General features: G+C 40.7%; 1 protein-coding gene across 3 annotated transcripts in view; it reads right to left on the reverse strand.

Annotated features, from left to right (window-relative positions):
- Positions 1-12,385: 12,385 nt before the first annotated feature.
- GADL1 (glutamate decarboxylase like 1) overlaps positions 12,386-25,940 on the reverse strand; it is an 84,620-nt gene continuing 71,065 nt past the window's right edge. For 2 of the 3 annotated variants that reach the window (XM_074900578.1, XM_074900577.1), the window contains exon 15: positions 12,386-15,317. In XM_074900578.1, coding sequence (XP_074756679.1) covers positions 15,144-15,317 — 174 coding nt within the window. In that variant the 3' untranslated portion in view covers positions 12,386-15,143. The remainder of the gene's footprint in view (positions 15,318-25,940) is intronic. The other variant, XM_074900576.1, reaches the window with a different exon arrangement.

Below are 25,940 nucleotides of genomic sequence, written 5' to 3' on the forward strand. Positions count from 1 at the left end.
GTTTGTCTTTCATCTCTGGAGCATCCAGAATTGGGAGAGGGCTCTTCCTAAAATGAACCCTATTCTAAACTGCTTCAGTGTTTCCTTTCCACCTGAATGTCATGCTCAGTGTGTCCAATGGCTTTTGCATGTGTCCTGCTTTGCTAATGTCTCCTTCCCGCCATCTCCATCCTGCCCTTCAGCAGAACAGCACTAGCAGATACCCAAACCTGCTGGCCCCTTAGCCCCTGCACTCCACTAACTCAGGGGAGGGGAGGAAGAAGCGGGTTCACAGCTGACTCTCCTACTTTTAGGTTGCTCACTTCTCAGTGCAGATAAGGCCTTAGTTAAACCTCAGTTGTTTGGTGCTGGTATTAAAGCAAGCCAGAAGACAGCCTACTAAATCTGTGTCACTGAAAAGTGTATGATTAATGTGCTTGTGCCTTACAGCTACTGCTCTCCACTCAGAGCTTTCACCTTTTTAAGCTGATACCCCTCCCAAGCAAGACATGCAGAACACAAGCACCACATAAACAAAGAGCAAGATACCTCCCTCTCCCCCTCAAATTGCCTCACGTGTGGCTTTACACAGGATACAGTCCACCAGTGCCTGATGTAGGCATCTGAGACTCTTCAGGCATCACCGTTTTTTTCAGGTATTGTATTTTGGTGCCGAAACCTCCATCAGAGCTCATGCTTGGCTTGACTGACTGTCTCCTTTTGAACTTCCAGTGGGGATTCCCCAAACAGGCACCCAGGTGTCTTTGTTCATGAATCCATCAGAAATGCAGAATAACTGAGGCTGGCAGGGACCTCCGAGCCAGGCACTGTGCTTGCTGGTCATCTGGTCCAGGCTCCTGTTCAAAACAGGCAGCTCAGATCAGGTTGCCCAAGACCTTGTTTAATTTTGAATGTCTTCAATGCTAATGGTTTCACGGCCTCTCTGGACACCCGGTGCTCCGAACAGAGTAACACACATAGCTGATGTCAGGTGCAGTGCAAAGCACAGCGGCCACATCCAGTCTAAAACTGGCAGAATGGGAGCTTTGTGAAGAACATCCCCTGAGGCCTAGGTGTCCTCTTCAGCAGACAGGTGCAGGTGACGGGCTGTTCCTTCAAGCTAGCTACCCTCTGCCCCGTACTGTCAGACTATAAATCAAGCTGCACAGTGAGGGTGCTTTGCAGCCAGCAGAAACCAGCCTGCCTGGGGACACCATGGAGGGGCCTGCAGGGAACCTTGCTGCAGGGCTGCTGCCGAGGGTGCAGTCAGGACAGACACCCCTCCAGCGCAAGGCACCAGCCTTGCACGGTGCCTGCAAGCACCATCCTGGCTGTAGCTGGTCTAGCATTGAGGGACGGTGGGATGCTCAACAGCCTGCCCCCTCCCCAGCAAGCATTAACTTGCAACCTTCCGTCTCTTCTGTTCCTTCTGTAAAGGTCAGGTACAAATCAGCTCTCAGCTTCCCTACAGGCATTCAAAGCCTCACTGCCCACACCTCTGTGGTTTCCAGCAGTGTCCTGCCGAGCTCTAGGCAAGCCTAGCATCACTGAAGTTGGCCCCAGCATTTGCTGGTGCACTGGTGGCAGTGGCTACCCCTCACCAGTCCCCACCGATGACCATGTATTGGCAAATATCTTCAAGCCCTGACATCCTGTTTACACTGGTTCAGTCTAAAAGTCCTTTTGGCATAACAAGGCAAGCAAGTGTTGCAAAATCAAATACAAAATGTATTAAGGAAACGTAGCAGGCAAACTCCACAGACCTTTCAGACTTGAAATAAACAGTATCCTTGAAATAAAGTACACTATATCCTTTCAATATTTTTTTTTCAATTACGGCTTTTGCCCACCTTCGCTATCCTAACTATAGTTTGCAACATCCTTCTTAAGCAGCTCTTAATTAGCATGTCAATCAGCATTTTATCACCAGGGTACAAGGCAAGGAGGCTCCAGCTGTGCAATGCAGAAGGCAGTCTTTGGGTTTACTACTGAACCGTGCTATGGTCTAAACTGGATGGCAGTTTCCCAGCACAGCCTGCCTCTGTGTTACCAGTTCACACAATTCCCAGCACAACGGGGATTTCATCCCCTTCTAGGATATTCCCAACTGCTACTGGAATAGAGATGAACGACAAAAGAATAAAAAACCATGACCCAGCTCCTGAGGGGGAAAAAAAAGAAAGGCATTAAGACATCGTCATTCTGAATGCTCCTGGAAACAAACTGGGCCACATGTAGAGCACCTGCAATATTGTCCTCTTGTCAAGCCAGCTGTGCTCAGACCCAAGGGCTTCCTTTGCTTCCAGAGGACCATTGATTAATTTATTTCCTGATCCTTAGCTCTTTCTCTCTCTCCTGCTTGCTTTTTTTTTTTTTTTTTTTTTTTTGGCATTATGTTTTTAATAAAACGCTGCCTATGGCAATTTTTCCCTCTGGTCACAAAGAAGATGGAGTGAATTCTGTTCCAGACTGTCTGCTTATTGTTTCTGGATGAGTTTGGCTGCATTTATGCTGCATATTACTTGGCAAATGTTCATACAAGTGGGTGCACACCACATGCATGTTCAGAAGGCTCTTGCTGGGAGGGGGGTGGGGTGGTAGTGCCAAAAATTCCGGTCTCTGCCTGGGTAAGTACAAGTGACACACCTCACTGAAAGATTTTGGTGGGGTAATTTTAGGCACCTGTGTCATAACAGTTCATAGCATGACCCACGAGACCCAGCTGGCCTTAGCCCATGGTGGCCCAACATGGCTGTCCAGACCCCATTTCCCCACAGTGGTTTGACCTGTTGGCAGATCTCACCTATTTTTGGCCTCCAGCAGCTGAAAGGACTTGCTCATGAGCAGAAAGTTGAGGACAGTCAGCGGTTTGTTGAAATTCAGCCAAATTGGGAGGGTCTTGGGAGGACCAAGCCCAGGAAATAAATTTAAAACACTTAACTAATGAATGCTTTGAGGACCTTCTAATCACATCATGAAGAGGCAAAGGCAAAAAGCAGCTCATCAATTATCTGCTGTGAGTGATTTTCTCAGTTATAGTGGTGATAAACCAATCTTTTTGGACAGTTGCATTTTTGTAGCTAAATTCTTAAAAAATAAAATATCCACCTGATCAAGTCAGCATAATTAACCTCCCGCTGCTGAAATTTCTGTTTCGCAAACGTGCTGCCGTGTGAATGCAGGTAAAGCAAAAATCCCTGGCATTTCTTCCCTGGTTAGCTGTCGTGTGTGTCAGAGGAGGGATCACTCACAGCTGAAAACACTCCCCCTCTTCCTCCTCCACTGCAGCAAAGCTTTCCTGCTGAAGAAATAAAAAGCAATTCACCCTGCCCTCTTATATTTCATCCATCCATGGCTTCAAGCCCAGGCTGCTGCCCTCCCCTCCCTGCTGCTCCTCTCCTCCTCCCACACACCTTTGGATGCCTGAACGGGGGCTGTGCAGAGCCCTCCCTCCTGCCGCTGGTTTTGGATCAGGGCATTGGTCTTTCTCTCATGAAAGTAACTCATGGTATTTGTGTTTCAGAACAAGACTTGCATCAAATATCAGGGTTTAAGCATTGAGCTCAGCCCTGTGTGGCTTCCTGAAAGGCACCTCACCATCATTCTGCTTAGGCTGGAGCGTCCCTCTCTCCCTCTGCCTCCTCCTCTCCCCAGTAGGGACTTCCTGATAACCAGGCTTTGTCCTCCTCTGGAAACAGTGCCTGAGTAAACCCATTGCATACACCCGTTTCATACACCACCACTTTGCTTATGTAGGGCTGGAGCGATGGAGAGGAAGCAAAGACCAAAGGAAATTCACATCATGTTTCTACCCAATGTGCAATGGAGATGCCAAGCAGGTCTCCAGCCAGGTTTGCTACCTTTCTGCTCCAGCATGAGTGGTTGAGTGAGACTCCCCAGACCAGGGCTGTCTCTTTAGTTTTCCAAAGGAGAGGATGACCACATCATCACCTCCTGGCACCTCAGAGTGACGCTTTCACTGTTTTTGCAGAGTGCCTCAGCCACCAGCTGGCTGTGGAGGGGGTTTAGGGAAGTGCTTTCTTTAGGATGAGCTAAACCGATGTGACATGCAGGACATGTTATCAGAGCTATACGGTGGGCTACAGAAGCAGAGCTCCTCATCACCCCTTACAGCCCCAACAAAGCCCAAGTCTGGCACTTTCTCTCTTCCACAAAGACCTCCAGAAATAGACATCTTCTGTTAGAAAGATGCCAGGGTCTTCATGTCAACCTTGCTGGAGACCATTTAAGGTTAGAAAATGTTTTACAGAAGATAATGATTGCATCTAATTCCTGCCTTCGCTTGAAGGTGAAAACTGTCTTTCTAATTCTCGCACAGAAGACAGTATAAACTTCTCCCAAGATAAACATCTCTCTGTCTGTGGCTGCAAATGTTTAGCTCTTAAAGGCTGGTCTTTATCTACTGGCTTCCTTATACACGTATGTGAACGCTGAGAGGATCGCTGCATCATCTAGCAAGACTGTCTATGCTATGATTACCCAGAAAAATAAGATTATAAAAATATTGATATTAAAATGGGAATACATCATTTGACAACATACAAAAAATGCTTCCACAGACTCACACATGCCAAGGGTTGTTGCTTTAGAGGTTGAGATGAAAATGCAAGGCCTACTCTGGGGTCTTTTAGTGCATCATTGCAATGATTGTTTGAAAATCATTTAAAGTAAAACACTGTTTTTTGAAAGAGCAAAGCCTTTTATACAGGGTATATGAATGCCTGGAATGACAAAAAGTGTTCCAACTTTGATCCAACAAAACTGAACTAAAGACTGTCAGAGAAAGGATCTAGTAAAAGAAAACACAGAGCCCATATCCTCACACCACCAAGAAAAACAGCTACACAGTGCTGCCACCAAGGAGAATTACAACTTTTGGCACATGGGTTAAGAGACAGCATATTCAGGAGCAGGCCATCCATAAGAAGAGCAGCATTTACGAAATGAAAGATGATGATTACTACTGATACTTGAATCCAGCCTTATTTCTGGAAAGGTGAGGTTTCTTCCTTTGGTAAAATTAAAGCCAGGGTACCAATTCTCTTCAACCAAGGTACTCGCTTTCTATAAGCCATCCAGTGCTCCTGGAGGCAAAGTAGGCCATAGCTTTAATTATCTAAAAGGTTTTGAACAGGACATAAATCTCATACCAAGACTTTTAATTTTCCAGTTGTTAAGCCTCATACACTTTTACACAGGTTTGCTCATGTGCTTTGGCTACAACCCCTTTTGCTCATCTAATTCCCATGTGAGAAGCAGGAGAAATATTTCTTAAACATGACAACGTCACTGACACTTCAGCCTCACCACTGAGGAGTCATTTGCAGAAGCAACTTGCAGGGGATTTGTCTGAAATTTTTCTTCTAATGCTTTGAATGGCATAGCAAAATGTTCCCATGTTTTAAGGTATTAAGGGCATTCCCCCAATCAGCAGCAGGTTGTTTAGCCTGAGTACTTCTGCAAAGGACATGTAATCCTTATTAAATGGGGGGGGGGGGGGGAATAAGGCAATTTCATTTTAATGTAGGAATGTTAACATTAATTTGCTTGTCTTGAAATAATTTCTGGAATGGTTGCTTTAAGAACCCAATCTTAACAAAGCCATAGGAAATGGAAGAAAGAATTTAAATTAACTTACTTCATCCATTTATAAATTGTTTAGTTTAATCACAGTAAACCAAACAGGATTCAGCCATACTTAAACACAGCCTTTGCTCAAGTATAAACTGTTTATTCTATCCATGACACACAACCAGACAAAATTCATTCCTGATCTGGGGAAGAATCTAATTTGGTTTTATTAGCTCTAGAGGAAAACACTTTGGCAGCAGAAGGTTCACTTTTCAGTATGAAACATTCTCAGGAAAACTCTCCCAAGAGCAAATGAGTGATGCAGCAGTCTCACCATGTTTACCACATCAGCTGCTTGGCCTCAAATTGGGTCCTATGGAGGGCAGACCCTCCCCAGGTGGGAGCTGGGCTGTGCAGGGAGCCAGGAGGGAGCCTCAGCACGGGCAGCCAACAGTCAGACAGCTGAACCTTGGAGAGATGACGCCTATTCCATGTGTATTCATGAGCTTGCATTAAGACCATCCCTTCACCTCACTCACTAGGTTTGGCTTCAGCAATTTGACCTATGATGTCTATGGATTATAGGCAGATTTTTAGTATGGACAACATGCTTTTCCCACCAACATGGAGAGTGCCACAGACTAGCTGAAATACTGGTTGTTCTTTTCTTTACATGTCTTCATATTAGTACTAATGACACAAAGTATTTGGTTCAAAATTCTTACAAGGAAATACAATGGATTTTTACAAATAAACTTTTACCTTTTAATTTTCTAATTAACATTTTGACAAACCTTGGTGAGTCTTGATTGCCACGTGGGTTGGCTAGGCTGGAGCTCTGTATTTTTGCACTACTTGCCCTGATGTGCAAAATCAATCATATTAGCTTCTAGAAGAGATGGAAATTTATTTCATGAACAAATGAATGAAATAAGCTTTGGCTACAGGGTCAGACAGGTCAAATGATGATGTTCATCTTTTTTCATCTTCTTTTCTATATGTGCGGCCAATGCATTAGCAATTAGAATATATGAATGCTATAGAGTGAATGACTCCTCTCACCATCATAGTAATACATTTCTTGCTTGAGCCACACATCATGGCAATAGTAAAATTATTAACTTTAGGATATTAAATGCTTTGATTAATAACCTGTGCATGCTTGTGACTCCATTTTGCTATACTTGATAGTAAGAATTACATTTTTAAATAACTGTTTTAATTGCCTACCAGGAGTAATTAAAATTAAATTATAGGTATTGTGAGCTGCATGTAGTGCTTTCATTAAGACAATAATTATGGGGGAAGGGCTCTTAATAGAGCAAGGGGGAGGAGCTCTTTTTTTTTTTTAATGTCTTATACCTCATCAGGCTCAATACTTTGGGACCAGAGCAATGTCTTTGTCTTCCAGTTCTAAAGAAAGCCAGCCAACTAAAAAACTGGGGTTAAACTAAATACTGGGAGTATTTTTCTTCTTACAGAGCAGTAACTCTAGTAAAACAGAGAAGATACAATAAACATCATAGGTTTTGAGCTTAGAAAGGCTTTTGACATCACCTCAAGTGATATTCTTGTTAGCAAACTAGGGAAATGTTGTCTAAATTCAAGTACAGAGTGGGTGCAAAGCTGGATTGAAAGATATAATAGTTACTATGTAGTTCTCTAGGAGGTATTGAGTATGGTTCCACAGTGACCCAAGTCTAGCTCCTATACAGTATTTTAAATAATAACCTAGGTGATGGACAAAAATATATGCTTATTAAATCTGCAAACTGTATCACTCTGTGTGCTGCAGGATGGACTGATAATTCAAATTGTTCTTGACAGATTGAATAAATGTTTTGAAAAAATATCCTCTTTAGGGGGAACGCTTACAAAGGAGTAATTAAACGTACAGCTATCTAATGGGGAAAAGCCATTAGATAGAGCAGCTGGACAAAAAAACTCTAGTGCTCAGGTGGATCGCAAACCTGACGAGAGTCAATAGTGTCTTGCTGTTACAAAAGAAGTTGAACATCACACTCTGATGTATAAAAAGCAGTGGTAACTGAGAGATCTACAAAGTGATCCTGCCTCCCTTTTAAAACCTGGTAAGGTTTTGGAGAACTGCTCTGTCTTGTTTCAGGCAACAGAATAATCAGAAGAATTTCAAACATGACCTCTGAGGAAACGTAGGAGGAATGACTGTAATGCAGGGCTAGAAAAGAAGATAATTAAGGGGCAATAAGATAATAATCTTTAAACATGTAGAAGTTGCAAAGAGCAAAAATGTGTGTTGGCCCTAATCATGATCAACCACAGCAGGGAAAATCTATATTATCCATTAAGAAAAGCTCATGGGAAGGTTGTCCAGCATTTTGGGTCATGAATTATAGACTAGGCAAAGGTTAGACATTAGTTCTCTGGTATCACTGCTCCTACCTCAGGATGGAGGTGATATCATCTCAATGACATCTTGAGACACTTTCCTGCTACAGAGGTTGATGTTCCATGTTTGGTCTGTGTCTCTAAAGGTCTGAATTTGGGATGGTCAGGAAGCTGGAAATTTTGTTCTATGGGAAATACCAAAACGTGCTAGAGCATGGAGGAAAGACATTCTCTTTTGTAACTCACCATAGAACATCAGTATTTCTCATGGAGAGGAAAATATATAAAAATTAAAAAAAAAACAAAAAACAAAAAACAACAACAACAACAAAAAAAAAACACCATACATTTTGATTACCCCAGAACAAAACCAAGCCTGGAAACTCAGGACTCTGAGGACATACAGCTTAAAAGTGGCTTGCATGCTCCTAACTCCATTTTTAACTCTGGTAAAGAGCAAGACTAAGGAATCGCTGCTCAGCTGAGGGGTTCAGAGTCAGGGAAGTGCATTTTTCATGGCACCCTGACCTCCCTATTTCTCAGCTTGGATGTCCCAAACACACCAGTGTTGTCATTGGAAACACATTCCCATCACTATTTAGGCAGGATGACAAGAAATGATCACAGTTCTGCATGCATCTCCCTGAAGTCCATTGAAATCCAGTATCTTCACAGGACACTGACTAAAACAAAGCAACACTTTCTGACAAATCATTCTTGTGTGAAAAATCCCAGGAAGTTTTAGTTCCAGCTCCCTCCTCTGCCACATGTGAGACATCCAGGAATGCTCACTGGAAGAGACATCCCATGTGTGGTACAGTTGGTTACCAGAGGACACACCACTAGGAGTGCCACTCTTTGGCTCTGTTACCCCAGTTAATATTCTCACTTCACTGCTCGCAGCTTGAGGCAACAGAGCTGGGTGATGGAGGCCTGGACCAGCCATGAGTCTGCCACCCATGTAGGCTTTCCTTGCTGCCTTGTTCCAGCTGAGAGGCTAGATCTGCTTTGATGTTTACCACTGAATTTCTTGGCTGGCTGGCCTTATTTATATGGCGTTTACACTTAGCTCATACTATTTATGCCATCGGTATACTTATCCCCACAATTTTCTGTTTCCAAGTGTTTAGTACATTCTATCTCTAACCAAAAAGTTCTTGCAGCTTTTCTGCAGGTCCCCAAAGATTTTGCATTTTGTTTGACTGAGTCTCTCCTGCCACAAGCTCTTAAAATCACCTAGTTCTTCATACGTGTCAAACTCTTAAAACTTCCAACATAGCTTCATCAGAAATTTTCATGAACATACATCTGATCTTTCTCAAAGGGTTAGTGATGAGAGTATGAAGGTAAATTACCCCAGAATCAATACCAGTACTTGAGTGGTATCTTCCTTTCTCCATCACTAGATAGTTCTACCCCCCTTACATTTGCCATCGTCCTTCCCGTCTTATGCAGGTTTTCCCAAATGATACCACATCAAATACTGACAGTATAGAGTACAGTCTAGATTTTTTTTTTTTTTTCCCCCAAAAAAAGCTCTTTGGTTATCCTAGCTCCATCACTATCTGCTCAACCCATATCACACCATGTTCCAGTTTTCACTCACTGGTGTCTCCTGGTAGTGATTCCTTCAACAATTTTTCTAAAGCCACAGTTCAAGCTTTCACAAAACCAGAAGTTCCAAGTTCCTTGCACATCATTCTTCTGTAAAACAGGACAACTAACATTTCTTTCTCCCACCCTTTGTCTTACTTAGTTTCCCAAGGCCAAACTGGTCTCCCACATGCACAGAGAAGTCCTGATCCTGGTGTTACCATAGTTCTGACAGGAGCAGTGAGCAATTATCTGAGCATCTAGACAAATCCCTTGCTGAGAAGGCAAAATGTCACTTCAAGATACCAACTTGAGCGCTACTTTTTCTTCAGCTTTCAATCTTCTCCCTTTTGCTACTCTGACATTTTTCTGATGGTGCCAAATACTGAAAATTTCCCTCTGAAAAAATGTCCAGGCGTGAGAGAGGGCACAGAAACAGAGCAAGAGTAAAAACCCGCATCACCTGGCATGAAAGAGGAAGGATGTATAAAGCTGCCAGTGCCAATGCCTGTCAGATCTAAGGAGTCACTTCCCAGAATGACATGCTGGATGAAAGCTTCTTGGAAGAACAGTACTGTGCAGAGGACAATATAGACTGCACAGTCCCAAAGGCAGATGTTATTTTCCGTGGGCTCCTGCTATTTCATGGCGAGTGCTTTCATCATACTTCCCATTTTTAAATAGCTCTGTAGAAATTAATGCTCTCCAAGTTACTTACAAAAAAGAAATTACTTCACCAAAACAGAACATCTCTGTTTGACAGAGCTATTAAGGGTCCATGTCCTTCACTTTCTTTATCCTTCATAAAATATTTTACTGGGTTTTTAAATGAATTTTTAAAATGTGATCTGTTGTACTTCAATTGTAGATGAGCTACTAAGGCTTAAAGTAGTCATCTCTGTTGGACTTTTTCAAGATTACCCTTTCAGTATCACTCATTACTGAAACCGTTTTAAAACAAACTTTACCCTGATATATACAAAAATCATTACTCTACTACGAAGAGTCCTGCCTTCTGAAAGGACTTGTCTAGGATTAGTGGATGGACCGTGCTGTGTTGGGGCAGGTTGCTGCAGTGTCAGGGTATATGCAAGCTCTTTGATGACTCCATGATTGGTACAGCTTCACTGCTGCTCTCCTGCAGCACAGCCGTGTGGTGCATTCATGTACATTAGATTTAGCAGAGGTTAATCATCCGCACAACCATTGTTTCCTTCTGTGGGTTTGCCTCGAAACCTTTGACGTTCTTTTTATTGTACCTCTTGCTGTGCAAATTTCCTTGTTTTGTTTTGCTACTCAAAGTAATTTTTGGTTGATTATTGTGTAGTTACAGAATTAGAGTAATAACATCTAATTGTACATCTGAAGCAAAAACATGTAATTGTGGGAGACTAGATTCAATTTAAAGAAAGAAAACCCTTCCACCAGGGTTTCTCATGGTTTGCACAGTGCATTTGCCAGGCAGTGCTGCTTTGATTGCATCTAACCTGCAATTAGCATGTGCAATTAAGACATAATGAATGTGTGCAATTGCATTATTTCAGGATGTAACAGTAGCAATATTTAGCAGTTACTGTACTAGACACAGTGCTTATAAGCTCAAATGATTTATCAGCACTTAGCAATTATGCCCCAGGAAGGAGGGCATGGATGTGAATGGGCCTTACCTACAGCTGATTTCCAGGATGAACACACTTCACTCTCCCACTGAAAGCCCATGGAAGTAGCCAACAGGGAAGAGAGGCTGGACAGATCTGGCACTGTTGAAAACAGGGGACTCAAATGACACTTTTAGCTTACCTTTGGCTTGTCACAGAGCTCATATGTGACATAATAGGAGAAAGCAGACTCAACATTTAGTGTTTTTGAATTATCCTCTGACTTCAGCATTTCATATCAGTTCTGTAAGCCAAATCACGGTACCCAAAGATTTAAAAAATAAAAATTCTTTAAGATGAACTAATTCTTTGATCTGTGTGTATGAGGAAGCCTCAGGCACATAACAGGTTTTTACATGCTCTTACCTGACATTCTGGGAATGCAACTCTACCAGTTCTACCTGGCTTTTCTTAAAGGACATTTCTTGTCCTTTAAGGGTCAAATTATATTTGAAAAGCATTTCAATGCATCATTGAAGGATACAAATGAAAATTCGTTTCAATTCAGTCTCCCAGAAATAAAGATAAATCTGAATTTCTCTAGGCACAAACCTTGAGTAGATAAACTGAGATGTTCTGAGTGCCAAACGGCTGGTGTTGAAATGAAAGATCACGGTGATAAAATTCAGGGCCCAATCCAGCAAGGGTTTCCAGTTAAATCAGTGTGAGCGAGAAGCACTAAAATCATACATAACTAGAGTCTATTGACTGGTATTAATCTATCATAGAAAATCATATTAGAAGTCTTGAGACAAGGACTGCTTGTTTCAGGCACAATGATTTGTGTGAGTGATTTTGCACATGGACCCAGTCCAAAGTTCTCACAAGACACATCCATACAGCTAAGAGCAAAAACTGCCTCAGCATCACTTCTGTCTAAATATCTCCTTCCTTTCCTATTGAAAAAAAGATTATTAGAAGTAGACACAAGAAATTACAAACAGCCAGTGGATCAGCTTCTACACAGACTTCCAGAATTTGGTTTAGCATCTTGAGAGATGGTGTTTGTCTGTAACTAGGAGAGGGAGCTCATGGGCCATAGTTAGAATAGTAAGAAAATAAATAAAATGGCCATTTCTGCCGACAGCTTACTTTCTGCAACTGAAAGGAAGAGGAAGATAAATTGTGACACGTTTTCATCCAAGATGTTTATTAAAGATGATATGGGCACAGCACATAGATAAACCACATCCTGAAGCAGGGTTAAACTAGGTTTCACATTTTAAAACCGTGCTGGCAGTTTGTTGTTTCTCTATCTGGAGTGCTCATAGGTACCTTCTTTATATATATATCTCTGCAGTTTTAGACTGACAAATGACAAACACAGCCTTCATTTTTAACGGTGTCATTTACTTCACTTTTTATTAAAATCACCAGCTACAAAATAGACATTTTGTACATACTACTCCTAAATAGGCAACTATGAGAAAATGACATTAGTCCTGAAATGAGACCATCATATTGCACACCTGGGACGTGATAAGGGGTCAGAAATAATAGAAAATGTATGATGATTAGATAGGGTACTCGCATCACACTGGAAGATTAACCTATACCTTTGAAGAAATCAGCGCACATGTTGATCAGAGACCTATTTTCTGCAAACATTAAAAAAGTTCCATTTTGCTCTCATTTAAAAATAGTATAGCCAGTACTGCTACAGAAAGGAACTGTTACTTCTGTCTGACATGTGCCATAAGTGTCACAGTATCTGGAAACAGAAATGCGATAACATGAAAAGAAACAAGACGGTAACACTTTTATTGATAGCAGTGGTGTCACAAAACACCACGGACCACATTCTTAGCTGATGGAAGGTGACACAGCTCTCCTTGAATAACAAATCAAGTACTCACCAAGCATCTGGACTGTAACCAAAACATCCTGACACTGTATTCTGCCTTTCCCTTCAAGGTCAAAAAAGAGAAGGACAAGGGGTAACAGTCCGGTCTAACTCAAGAAGAAAGAGCAAAGTCATCCCATCCATCCAGCTCCCCTTGTGTATTCTGCACTCCACCCAGAGTGGCTGGGGAGCTAAATAAACCTTATAGGCCTTGAATTTAGTTAGGGCTTTCCGAGACCCTGATAGCTGGTACAGCCAGAAGCACAAGGCAATAAATGTTAAAATGCTCTGTGGGTATTACAGGACAGAATCCAGGGGCCACATTGTGATATTCACTTTTATATTAATATCAATGTGGATTTTGGCTTAAAGTCCAGTGGATCACTATAAAAGCACAAGAATATTCACTTCTAGGACACTGTTAAAGGCATCTGTCAAGTGCCGCAGGGTGACTCTTGCTCCTATCTACTGCTCTGATAGTGTGACCTCCTTGGTTATCATGACCTTGTTAAACTTTCCACACCATCATCCTGGAGACTGGAAGTAGGAATGTCACGCAATGTTGGATCCTAATACAATGTAGGAAATAAAAGCAAGAAAGCGTTATGTTTACAGACAGCTTTCAGCAGGACAGAAAACACTATAGCAGTAAGGTCCATATTGGTCAGTGCTACCTCAAATACAGAATAAGGAACAAACATCAAAACATTAAAGTTAAGTAGGTGTTGATTACATGGTGAAAGACATGGTTATTTCCACTAGTTTGCTGCAAGAATGTCACCCCAAGAAATAGATTTCTATCTTTATAAAATAGATCATTTTATAGAATAAAAACAGATCAAAAGTATATTGTAATTCTTAATGCAAAGACAAAGTTTAGAACTTAATTTTGCAACTTAAGATTGACAAAAAATGTTCAAGCTGTTCATATCATAAACACACAGGCAGGCCTTTGCTGATCACCACCACCTTAATTTCAGTGCCAAAATATAAATTATACACTGACAACATAAGACTGAGTCATCTCAAATCTGTAGGAAAATACAGACAATGACAAATAAGTAATTTTGCTATATTCTTAATATATGTAGTCACCATGCATAAAAAATACACATCTTTCAGGTAAATATATTTTTTTCCTGTTATAATTTTAAAGTGCATCTAAAAGCTGCTAAATAAATCTTTACACTTTAAAAACAGAGGAAGGTGAACAGCAGTTCAGAAATGATAGGTAACTCTTGTTAACAAAGAGGTAAGAAGTTCTAAGTGCTCTTCCAACATTTCCAGGTCTGCTAAAGTGGTGGTGATATTTTGGGTGGGCAACACTGGCAAACACTGATGGGACCCAATGATTGTATTTCATAGAATCACAAAATCCTGGAGGTTGGAAGGGACCTTAATAGGTCATCTAGTTCAGCCTGCTCAAAGCAGGGTCAATACTGGTTGCTCGGGGATTTGTGCAGGAGAGTCCTGCAAACCGCCAGGGATGGTGACCGCACAACCCCACCAAGCCCCGTTCTGATGTCTGCCTGTGCTCAAAGGGGAAAACCTGGGCAATCCACCTAGTTAGTGACCTTGAGGAACTCTTCATGTAAGTCCACAATTTCCAGTCCTATCAGTGTAATTACAAACCAGGCGTCTACCCTTAAACACATACCAAAGTAAAATATTGACAGAGTAGACAGAGTATTAATTAGCATTTTAAGGCTCACTGAGCTAAATCCACTCCTAAGAGTAACTTTGGAGGAGTATTTCCTGCATAGGTAAGTGACCAGTTTGAGCTACACTGTGCACAGGCACCCCATAAATAGCTGCCCTCCCTGGGACACAGACACCATTTTCAGAAGTGCTCCCTTCTTGAGGAAACACTTCCCAGAATGGCAGTGGTGCTGCAAGCACCGGCCTGCTCCTGGCCACTCAGCTGATTTGCCATCAGCAAATACTTTCCTGTGAATGGGGTGTTCTACCTGCAAAGCTCTCAACATCACTCTGTAAAATGACAGTTTCCAAACTATATGTCAAGCTTTTTGCTACATTTCACAAAGTAGCACCAGAATGCTGCTCTCCATAAATATCACATGTGAGCAGCACCTGGTGTTGTGGAGCTACAGCTACAAGTCCTTAGCAAGCAGTTCAATTTCATCCAGCAAGAAGTCCATGTCTTCTCGACTAACATGTGGGCTGATCACCACCTGGCGGAAGAAGTTGACTTTGCCCTGGTGAGGCTGGTACCCAAGCATCATGCTGCCCTTCTTCATCATCCTTTCTTTAATTATAGGAGCAACCTGAAAGTAGAGACCAAAAAAAGGTTGATTTCACACACAAAAATAGAGCAGATTTAGGCAGGAACTGTATTTTGTGACTCTGAAGTTTTTATGAAGTATGAGTTTTGCACCCCTTGCCTGCCTTCCCACTGCCTGCCCCAAGAAACAATAAAGCTCAGACTTAAAGGTTTAGATGCAGGCTGTGCACTGAGACCCTCAGGTTCTCGGACTCCTGGAAGAATCAGAGCAAGATCTAAAACTCTCAAAAGCCTGCTGCTTGGGCATTCATCTGCAACATGGGAAAGCTTGGGTTAAGGTCCCTAGTCTTCCTGGTTTAGATCAAAGGTTTGAACTCAGGAATAACATCAGCTGCAACTGGTAAAAGGCAGGGTTTCTCTCCTTGTGCTAACTAGGCTAAGCCTGACTACTCACCCCTGATGGCCCTTCTCCTGCCACATCCGCAAAGCCATTCTCCCTAGAGAACACTCTCCATTGAACCCCTGTGAAACCTAAACTGCCAAAGTAGTGTGATGCAATGTTAAGGGAGAAGGCTTGATCCTGGAGCTTAAGATTTCATCTCTCAGATTCAAGGCATAAGTAGCATTTGGCTACACCACTCTTGTATGGAATGGGATAAAACCTCATAGGTGTCTCACAGCAGAAAAAAAATCCATGGGTAAGACTGGCAGAGTCAGGTCCTTATAGCTGAACACTTGATCTCATCCCAGCAGGGCTATTAACTTTGTCCAATTAATCCTGTGTTTAACTTTAAGAATGTGATTAGCTCCATATTCTCATGCTTGAAATCAGTCATAAACTGAAATACATTGCTGGATTAAGTACTCTATTCCTTGGAAGACAGAATTCAACATAAATAAGTAATTTTACAGAAGTAGTATTTTTTAAAATGTGTTGCATTTTAATATATTACTAATAACACTAACGTGTTTCAGAATAGTGTGTTTCTTTTCTTCCTTTTGTGACAGTCTGACTTTGAACTAAGTAAATAGGTATATGACCTAACCTTGGTTTCTGCATTAATTTATTTCAGCTCTAAAAGTTAGTGCCAGAAACTACCACCTGATCTGCAAAAGAAAAATGATGATGCCAACCTTGCCTTAATAGCTTTATTTTTTCATGGCACACTTTAGTAGGCAAGTCCCATATAATTTGCTTAGATAGAAACAGCTAAGGTTTTCAGCATAAACAGCTTAGCTTTCCCATATTTGTTTAGTGGTACATGTCTAAATTACCATTGTTTCAGAATGTAGATTCAATTCAGAGGAGGAGTGTTTATGGTTCTAATTTAATTTGCCTCCCTGATTTTGGTTAATCTTTGTGACAAAGCTACGTCTTTTATTTAGTGTTTGTTTTCTAAGCTATGAGAGTGATGGTGTCAGAATTCTAACTGAAGTCCAGTGTGACATCAGTATGAATTATGCACATAAAAGCACTGTGCAATTTCAGGTTTTTTTGTCCATTGCTGCAAGCAACAAACTAGAAATTAATTGTGAAAGTAGTTCCGATAAACATTAGGGAAACAAGAAGAAAACAATGAGGACAGGAACACTCAGAATTACAGCAGAAATGTTAAGAGGCATACTATGATACCCTCAGTCACATTCAATAGCACCTTTTCCCATAAAATTCATAAAATCTAATGCGGAGCTCCAGGTGTGCCTCCTGCGTAAAGATCCTAATGAAAGCTACCAATGAAAGCACAGTTCTGCTGTGTATCTGCAATGCGTACATCGTTTAGAATTAGAGGTAATCAAATATATCTCTATGCCATCATCCACCTGGGTTTCTGTCTGCCTAGAAAATGATTCAAGGATTCCTCAATTCTCTTGTCTTATAGCTCAGAATGACTTCAGACTAACTTCATTTAGTCCACACTCAAGAAAAAATTAAACACTGGATTTCTGCTCAGATAGAGATGGTAGCTATTTTGCACGAGACAGACTTTTTCAACCTGAAAAGTATGTTACTCAGCAAACAATCCTCTTTGCTTCAGGTAAAATATTCCAAACTGCATCCTAACAAGCCACAGAACGCAGTACTGTGCAGTGTCAGCACTCGGGCAAAATCTGGGTCTTACAGTTGTCCTTGCACATTTTCCAGTGGTGGAGTCAAACAGGAAGACTCTTGGTTGGGAACACTCCTGATTATGTACACCACTGTACATACCTGCAACACATCTTCTCTTAAATAGTAAGTAACTTTGGCACGATAAAAAATTTCCTACTTCTCCTACAGTTTGCTAGTGTTGCACCCTTGAACAGCACACAAGCCTAAGAGCTCTACGTTTCCATTATTATTCACGCCAGCTATGGCCTGAGATACCAGTAACACTGTGACATTGCTCAGAAGACATCACACCCAGGAGGCACTGTGCTGGACACCATATAGATACAGAAAAGAAAAAATTCCTCCACCCCTGTACTTGAGAAGAACCCCCAAGCGACTTCTACTCATGGAATATAGACACTACAAGTGCAAGGGGAGAAGTGAACTCTTCTTAATACACTTTCTCAAGCTCTTCTTTAAGATTCCAATCCCTGTGGCAACTTTTAGCCTTTATTGATGTTCCATCAGAATTATTTCATCTTTTGTATCACACTATTGATTCTCTTCATCTCAACGCCCAGTGCTCCACAATCCATCATCCCAAAATGTGCAGTAGCACAAATGGAGACCATGAAAGCAAAAACATTTAGAGCTTCAGTAATATGAGGACTGTAAATATACTGCATTTCAGCAGGTCTTCTCTCGTGAAAAGAAAAAAGAAAAATCTCATTTTCATTATCTCATTTATTAGCTCATTCATCCCCCATACTAATGAAGTTGTCCTCGATTTGAAGTGCATCCATCCCTTTTTGATGGCAAAACAAGCACTTCCTACTTAAAAGAAACAACAAAACCCATAAAACTGTCTTATGGGCTTTTGAGAGGATTATTTTTGGAAAGGTTTTCCAGGAATTACTTTGCTTGTTGTACTTGCTAGTGGGATGCAGTCAGTGTAACAAAACTATCAGGGTCCCTATCCACAGAAAACAGGAAGGAACAAAATATATGCACAAATGCTTAAGTACATGTCTCACAAAAGAACCATTAAAGGATACATGCATGCTAAGGCTTGAACTTGAGGATCACAGGGTATGACTGCTAACTGAAAGTAAAGGCAGCTACCACTTTGCAGCAGAAAAATTAGACCTATAAGGAACTAATTGCCTAGTGAGGAGTTCAATGAGTTTAATTCCCATCGAAGTCAATGAAACCTGAGGATGCTCAAATATCAGAAGGAGCTGCACAGCCCCATTCAGGATAGGCTTCTCGGAAAGCAATTTAGTGAGAGTGAGATTGCTTCACCAGTCCAATTATTTTAGTACAGAACTTACTTCAAATTGTAAATGTAATTCTTTATGTTACCCGTCAGTGGAACAGCCTCAGAATTTTAAGTGTAACGTATCCTAAAACTGAAGTCCTCTTCTTTGCTCTCTTCACCACTTCCTTCCCATCGCTGGCCTCCCCTGCCAATCCACCCTGGAGATTATTATTTCAAATGCTCACTTCAGCAGCATATTAATTATCAGACATGCCCTTCTTCCACCTAGGAAGATGGAGAGAAGGTGCAGTGCATGAAAAGCCATCCTACAGCAGAGCTGCACACATTGCACTGTGCAACCAGAGGCCCAGGGAGCTGCTTTGCCTGAAGACTGATGGGTGCATCACAGTTTCCCCATGCAAACCTACACTGAGTCTGTAACATCTCATGCTTCCCTTACTTCTAATAGCAGAGGTTTTTAAAGTAGGGAAGCAATGACACAGTCATTAGCTCCTTCTCCACTTACCTGGGTGACTCGATAATCTCTTCTCCCACTCTCAGCCAGCACACAGCCACACTACAAAAAGTTTTAGCCCTAAAGTTTAAGATGTTTCTATCAAGAGTCCAGACCACAGCTGACCCTCATATATATTCACATAGAAGACGGCAATGTTCCTTCCCAGAACATACACATACACATACACAGAGCAGTGCAATGAGTAGCTAGGACAACCTTGGACACTACAGCTGAAGTATCTGGTGCACCAGGAGGATCAGGAAAGCAATAAATCTCCCTCTCCATATCTCAAGTATTCTTGAGAAAAATGTTTCTGCACAATTATACCACAGGGCAATACCTTAAAAACACTGTGTTGCCCCTAATTGATTTGTCAATGGCATTCAATGCATTTCTCCAGCACTTCAAGAACTTTCACCAAGCTCAGGCCATAACCACATAACACCCTTCAGCAACCATCATTAAAGACTGACTCATCAACAGAGTTGAGCACATTCTCAGCAGGGTAATCATGTACCTAGTGTCTCCAAAAGCTAGTTCCCAAGTTTGGACACTTAAAATCCTTTCAGAGGACTTGATGAAACAACTATTTCAGATAATTTCTTCTCCTTCCATCTAGCAAGGCCTCTGGAACCATTCTCACAGTGGTCAAGTTATATAAGCCTGGTTCTTAAGCTAAGATCAATTTCCTAGCACATGTGTTTGTTATGTAAAGTGAAATTTCCAGAGCAGCTCTGTTAAACAGGTGATTTTTCCCTCTGTACTAGTCACAGCACAGTATTATGCTCTGGAATTCATTCACTGTAAGCTGCCTCCTACAGAATAGTATGGATATTTGTAATTAGAATTAGTTTGTAAAAGTTTATTCTAACTAAAAAAAAAAAAAAAAAAAGGATAATATCATAAGATAACCAGGTGCCTACCTTTTTCAAACCACACAAGCCCATTAACTGCTAAAATACATACCCCACTATTATCAGCTTATAGTTCAAGTCCAATACTTAGTTCAAAATAGCTGATGCCTTCTGATAACAAGGGACGGAAAAAGAGTAATGTAGCTCTTCCGTTCATATGTGCTAAATCCACTAAGCCCTCAACCCCAGCTACACTAATGCTGCTGGGTATGGATAGCCAAATAGGTTGTCCTAAGGACAAGCAGAATCTCCCAACAAATATGCTAACTTGTTCTTCTTGCTTAAATAAAGAAATAAGCACCTACTGGTTTTAATTAGCCCCTTATTTTTTTCCTCTAATGTTGGTTCTGACAATTGCAATTAACAGATATTCTGACAGCATAAGATAGCTCAGGTTGAACAACTGCAGAATAGTTTACTGATAATGGAAGACAATGTCCAACCAATTTCTTTCTCCATGCCCTCCCTTAATCTGTAAAGGATCTCCTTTTAGGCCTAATACAGTATTTTCAAACCATTCCATCACAAATTATTTTCTATGCCTCTGACACTGTACCTCTGTTATCTGAATGCTATTTGTACTGCAGTCAATCTCACAGACTCTAGTCCTATTGGTCTAGTCATACCAGATGTTGACATGTCGCAATAGCTTTTCCAAATTGTAGGCTAGAGGCTATACTCTTTAAAAGTAACATTCTGTAAATTTTGTATTTAAACACTAAAGTAACAGGAACGAGTTGTAAATTGATAACAATGCTGTGTAAAAATATTCTGCTAAGCAATAAATTTACAAAAATATTTTGCTTCAGGGGAAAAAAAAAATTCAAATTTGAGAAATAGCCCAAGTGAAAAGACAGCATTAGCAAGAAAAATTAAGAAACCAGAAAAACCTAAAGGTTTTCTACATTTTTAAAAGAAGTATTTAGAATATTTGTTTCAAAACACTGTTTTCAATTAAATCTTAAATTAAATTGGAAATTGACCCATTGTTATTGCAGAAAGTAGAAAAGGACTGAGGAAACCAACACTGAGCAAACTGCTTCATTTTAGTTTGTCTGAAAACAAAAATTCCTTCTTGTTAACTAAAACCAAGAATTGCTTCCAGTTTCTTAATTCAATGGCCAAACCAAAAAATCCATTATTTGTCCAACCATAAATATGTGGGATCAAAAGTGATGACACTGCTTAACTGAAACATCTGTAGAATTTCTGGCCCCCAGAAAAGACAGAAAGTATGAGAAAATTCATGGGACTGCCTGTTCTGTCAGCAAAATGTGGCTGGGAATCTCAGGTGAACAGCCTCGAGCAGTGTGGATGACTCTAAATGTGCTATCCCAGCAAGTGCTACAAAGTCAGAATGTCTGTAAAAACTGGTGTTAATACTGGCAATTGCTTGCAGAAACATTTTTTCCAAATATTTTGGACAGTCCCCAGGTCACTGAGCATCTATGCAACATAAAGCTGAAGAGCTATTCCAGCTGCTGGCAGCAGCAACTCCTAGCCACCAGACCCCATTCTGCTCCTCCTGAAATTAATTTCAAAATTGCCACAGACTTCAGTGGAAGCAAAATGCAATTATCTAAATTTCCTCCTTATGTGTCTGCTTCAGGTGGCAGTTTGCAAACAGCCTTCAGCTTTTACTAGAGAAAGCCACACTCGCAGTAAATCGATAACCTTTCTAGGGATCCACAAAAGAAGGCTAGACAGTGTTGGAAGGACAGGAGCATATTAGCAGCTCAAACTATTTCTCTTCCTCAAACACAGCCCTGATGAAATTTTCCGAGGTAGTGAATACTGCACTAGAAATTGGCCAAAGAATTGTATCTAGAAGACAAAAAAATTGCCCTTTTGACAAAATGGAAAGATCACATTCTCATGATTTCACAAAAATGGAAAACACATTTTGTGTTCTTGCCTCAATTATTGCTTGCAATGAAAACCAATTTTATACAGAAGAGTCCCCTCTCATCTGACCACAAAAATCTATTTTAGCCACCTCAGTAGGGGCAAATTCTCATTTGGAAGTTCGTGATTGTTACTTAAAAGGCAACTTATTGGCTATTCAAATTCTGACAAGTTACGCTTTCTGCTAGAAATGACCAGTTCAGATTCATGTATATTCATAAGAAAACGACTATTGTACAGCATTGCCACCAAAAAAGTAAACAAACCCCCAATTCAGTGATTTGGATGCAATTTTACATACAGGCTATTAATTTCAGTGGGTCTTCACAATATTGTTTCTTATCTTGCCTAAACGATAGCACAGTGGTTGAAGTACTGGATACAGACTCAACAAATAGAACTGGTCCCTAAATCTGCCAGAAGCTGTTTGGACAAATCACTCCATCTCTTCTGGGTAACATGTTTCTTTTTCCCTTCACAGAAGGCATATAACCCTTCCAGGCAGCAAAGTCTCTATGTGTTCACACATCTATTGTAATCAGCCCTGATACCTCAGGGTGCTTTGTACACTGATATGATATATATTAAATAATTTCTGTGCCAAATAGGTCTCACAAACATCTGTCACAGCATATCTGCTGCGTTTCCCAGTGTAACTGCAGAAGAGAACTTTGATATCAATGATACCAGTCAGTATTAAGGAAAGTAGCTGGCATTTTAATATCAGTTAATATATGTAATACTGCATTGGACACAATACAAGTGAACAAAACAGTTTCCTTGGCTGGTTGTAATCACAAAATTAGCTAAATACTATAAACATTTGGAAGTAAAACTGTTCTCAACATATTATAACACTGAGAGTATATCCTCCACTGTTAAATATGTTTCCTTGCCTTGTGCTGCAACATCAGTTGCTGGCTTTAAAACAACAGGCTTTTTCCCTTTTGGTGATAATTAAAAACAAACTCAGACCATTTGTCAGCTGTCACCCCAACCGGGACAATCGAAATACCAAATATTTGCACACCCAATCACAGCTTTGTTCCTGTAGCCAAGGCGCTCTGTAAAACCCAAACATGTTTTTCTTTTGTCTAGAATTTGTTCTGGGCCCACATCCCTAAACCACTAATAAATTATTGCCGTACACTATTGCGCCAGTGTTCCCCTTGTGCCACACCAGGCAACAAAAGGAGAAATAAGTGCATTTGTCAAAATAGCAGTAACCACTTCCACATTCTTCAGAGAAACTAACACATCAAAGGAGAACAGATGCTGCTGTATTTTTGTCCTGATACTGGCACTCTCTGTGCACCTTCAACTCAGAGCTGTGCAGTATGCCTAAGCTATCATATTTTGCACATCATCTTCTTAACCATCGCTTTTTGCCAGAAGACACATTAATGAACCCCACAAATCACTGAAAATGACCTGACTAACACGAGATGGCTGGTTGGCTTTGGATTTTGATTGCCTTAAATGACTTCTTCAGCCAGCCATTTATGCAACAAAAAATAGCCTTCAGACAAAGGCTTTTACACTAATGGTATTTGCCTCTGAAAAGGAGGAGGCAGAACAGACAGCACCCAGAACAGACAGCACCAGAACAGAATCAGCACTTAAAAAGATGTCCGTCTATGCTACAGCTATAATGTACACTGGTGAAAAACACAGCTTTCCAGGTGCACAGCCCAATGTCGTCTTCTGTCTGAGCCCACGTGGCTTTTCAAGACAATTCACGTGGATTTCTTATTATTTTCCTGTCATTTCTGTGGTGCTTTACCGAGGTCTTACTAACATGCCATGCAGAAAGTGTAGGCATTAAGAAAACTCCAAAGACTTGCACACAATAGTACAGATGCTGTGCTACAATCTGTATAAGCAGTAGCAAGAGAGTTGAGCACTATCACTTTTATAAAAATAATTGTTTTCAAAGCTTTCATAGTGTACATGAGGTTCTTCTGTGCAACATTTTGTTAAGCTCTCATTTTAATGACTAAGTTTTCCAGGCTTTCAACCCTGCCAAAGATAAGCTCCCTGTCTCCATCCAGGATGAAAGGGTAGCTTGTCATCTTGAAAGCAAGAGTAACTAATAAAAAAAATATCCTTTTTAATTAGTATGCATAGGGATGAGCTTCTGTTCTATTCCATTGGGGGGAAAAAGCCATCACAGTGCAATGTGAATGTCTGGGCCTGGGAGGAGCACTACACAACAGGAAGATTACATTATATGGTGACACAAGTTCAAAAACTCAACACACTTCTGGTGTAGAAAAAGGAATGTGGCTTCAGAAACTTTAAATGGATTCCCAACTGTTAAGATCTTATTTACTACTTGCACAAGTCAGCTTCTGGCATAAGGTAGCAGCACCGTTGTATTTGCATTACAGTAAGGATTAAAGCACAGTAATGTGGCTTTGTTCATATTCTCTAACCAGATCTAAATAAAAATTAGTATTCCAACAAAACTAGTTATCTTTTGTGACTTTTTTTTCTCATTAAAAACATCACAATGATCTTCTCCAAGGCTGCTTACAATCTCTTGCACGGGATGAGAGGATGGTGCCTACCGTGACCCAGACCACTAGCACAAAAGCAAGGCTGATGTCTGATCTGATCACTCAATTTAACAAAGAAAATAATCCTCTTTCTCCCTCCACCCAGTGAGATATAGGACCTAGTTGTTAGAACTGCTTTGCCTACCTGAGACTCATTTATTTAACGCCCAATCTAGCCATGAAATAAAGGCCACCAAACCTTTCCGCATGGAGCTCTATCAAAGTCACGACACTTTTCCCATGTGCATCTTGTCCCAGGACAAATTTCATTCCATCTCAGCCTTCTTCCTCTCCTCATCTCCAGTGAGCATGTTTTGCGCTTTTTTTCACCCACAATTTAAAAGCAACATACATTACAAATATCTATGCTTAATTACATGAAAAATCAGGAAACTGAAAGAACAAAGCAGGATCCCTAGGGTTTCAAAATTCACAAATCATCTTGCAGTCTGAAAGGGTGGAAAGTGAAGGGAAAAATAATGATTTGCACTTATGAGTATTTGCAAACTAAAGAACCAAAATCTAGGTAATTATGATTAATAAAAGTCTTACCTAAATAGAACTAGACTGCAGTCAGTCCCTAGATAATTTAAGGGCAGTTGGAGGGGGAAAGGCACACTGAGCTCAAAACTTAGCATCTGTTTTGCAATCTCAAAAGAATACATGGAATAAAAAATTTGCTAATTTTGGGCCTATGCTACACCCCAATAGATATGGCTCAGCATTCAGAGTCACAGATTAAATCCTCTAATCCTGTACACTAAATTTCTTTGAGAACCTTATTATTTTGCCAGTCTGACCAGGTACTCACTCTGGACTATGGCAAATGCCAGAATTTCCCTTAGTGCCACAGCTACCTAAAAACCACACCAAAAAGGAAAAATGGTACAGTTAGAAGGAAAATAATAGCAGGGTGAAAAACTTGCACATTTTTGTCAGGCTTCTGCATCATCATAGATATTTTTACAAGAGAGACAGCAATCCTTTACTCTTTGAGAGCAGTTACAATCTACTATATAAAATTCATCCATTAAAGTCTCCTAGATTTCACTTCCTTTACTGAAAAAAATCCACAGAATTCAATAAATACAAATAATCTTCCTACAAAATGTATAAAGTCTCCAACTGATCAGTGGCTCTGGAAGAGATTCTCCACATTAATCAGCATTCACCTACAGAAGTCTGCCATTGAAGTCAGGAGGAGTTTCATTGCTGAATTCACCTGCAGTAGAGTTAGGCTAACACATTTCCTTATAACTATCAAATTTTAAAGGAAGGTCTAAATATCTGCTGAATGGATATCAATCTCAAGTATTTTCTACTGCTTTTAGAGGAACTCTCCTCAGTTATAAGAAATTTTCTAAGACTGGTAGATATTTCCAACCATACTGACCCCTTTGGAGAGTAACAAGAAATTCCCTCCTT

This window comes from Athene noctua, chromosome 2 (assembly GCF_965140245.1).
Source record: "Athene noctua chromosome 2, bAthNoc1.hap1.1, whole genome shotgun sequence".
Taxonomy (NCBI): domain Eukaryota; kingdom Metazoa; phylum Chordata; class Aves; order Strigiformes; family Strigidae; genus Athene; species Athene noctua.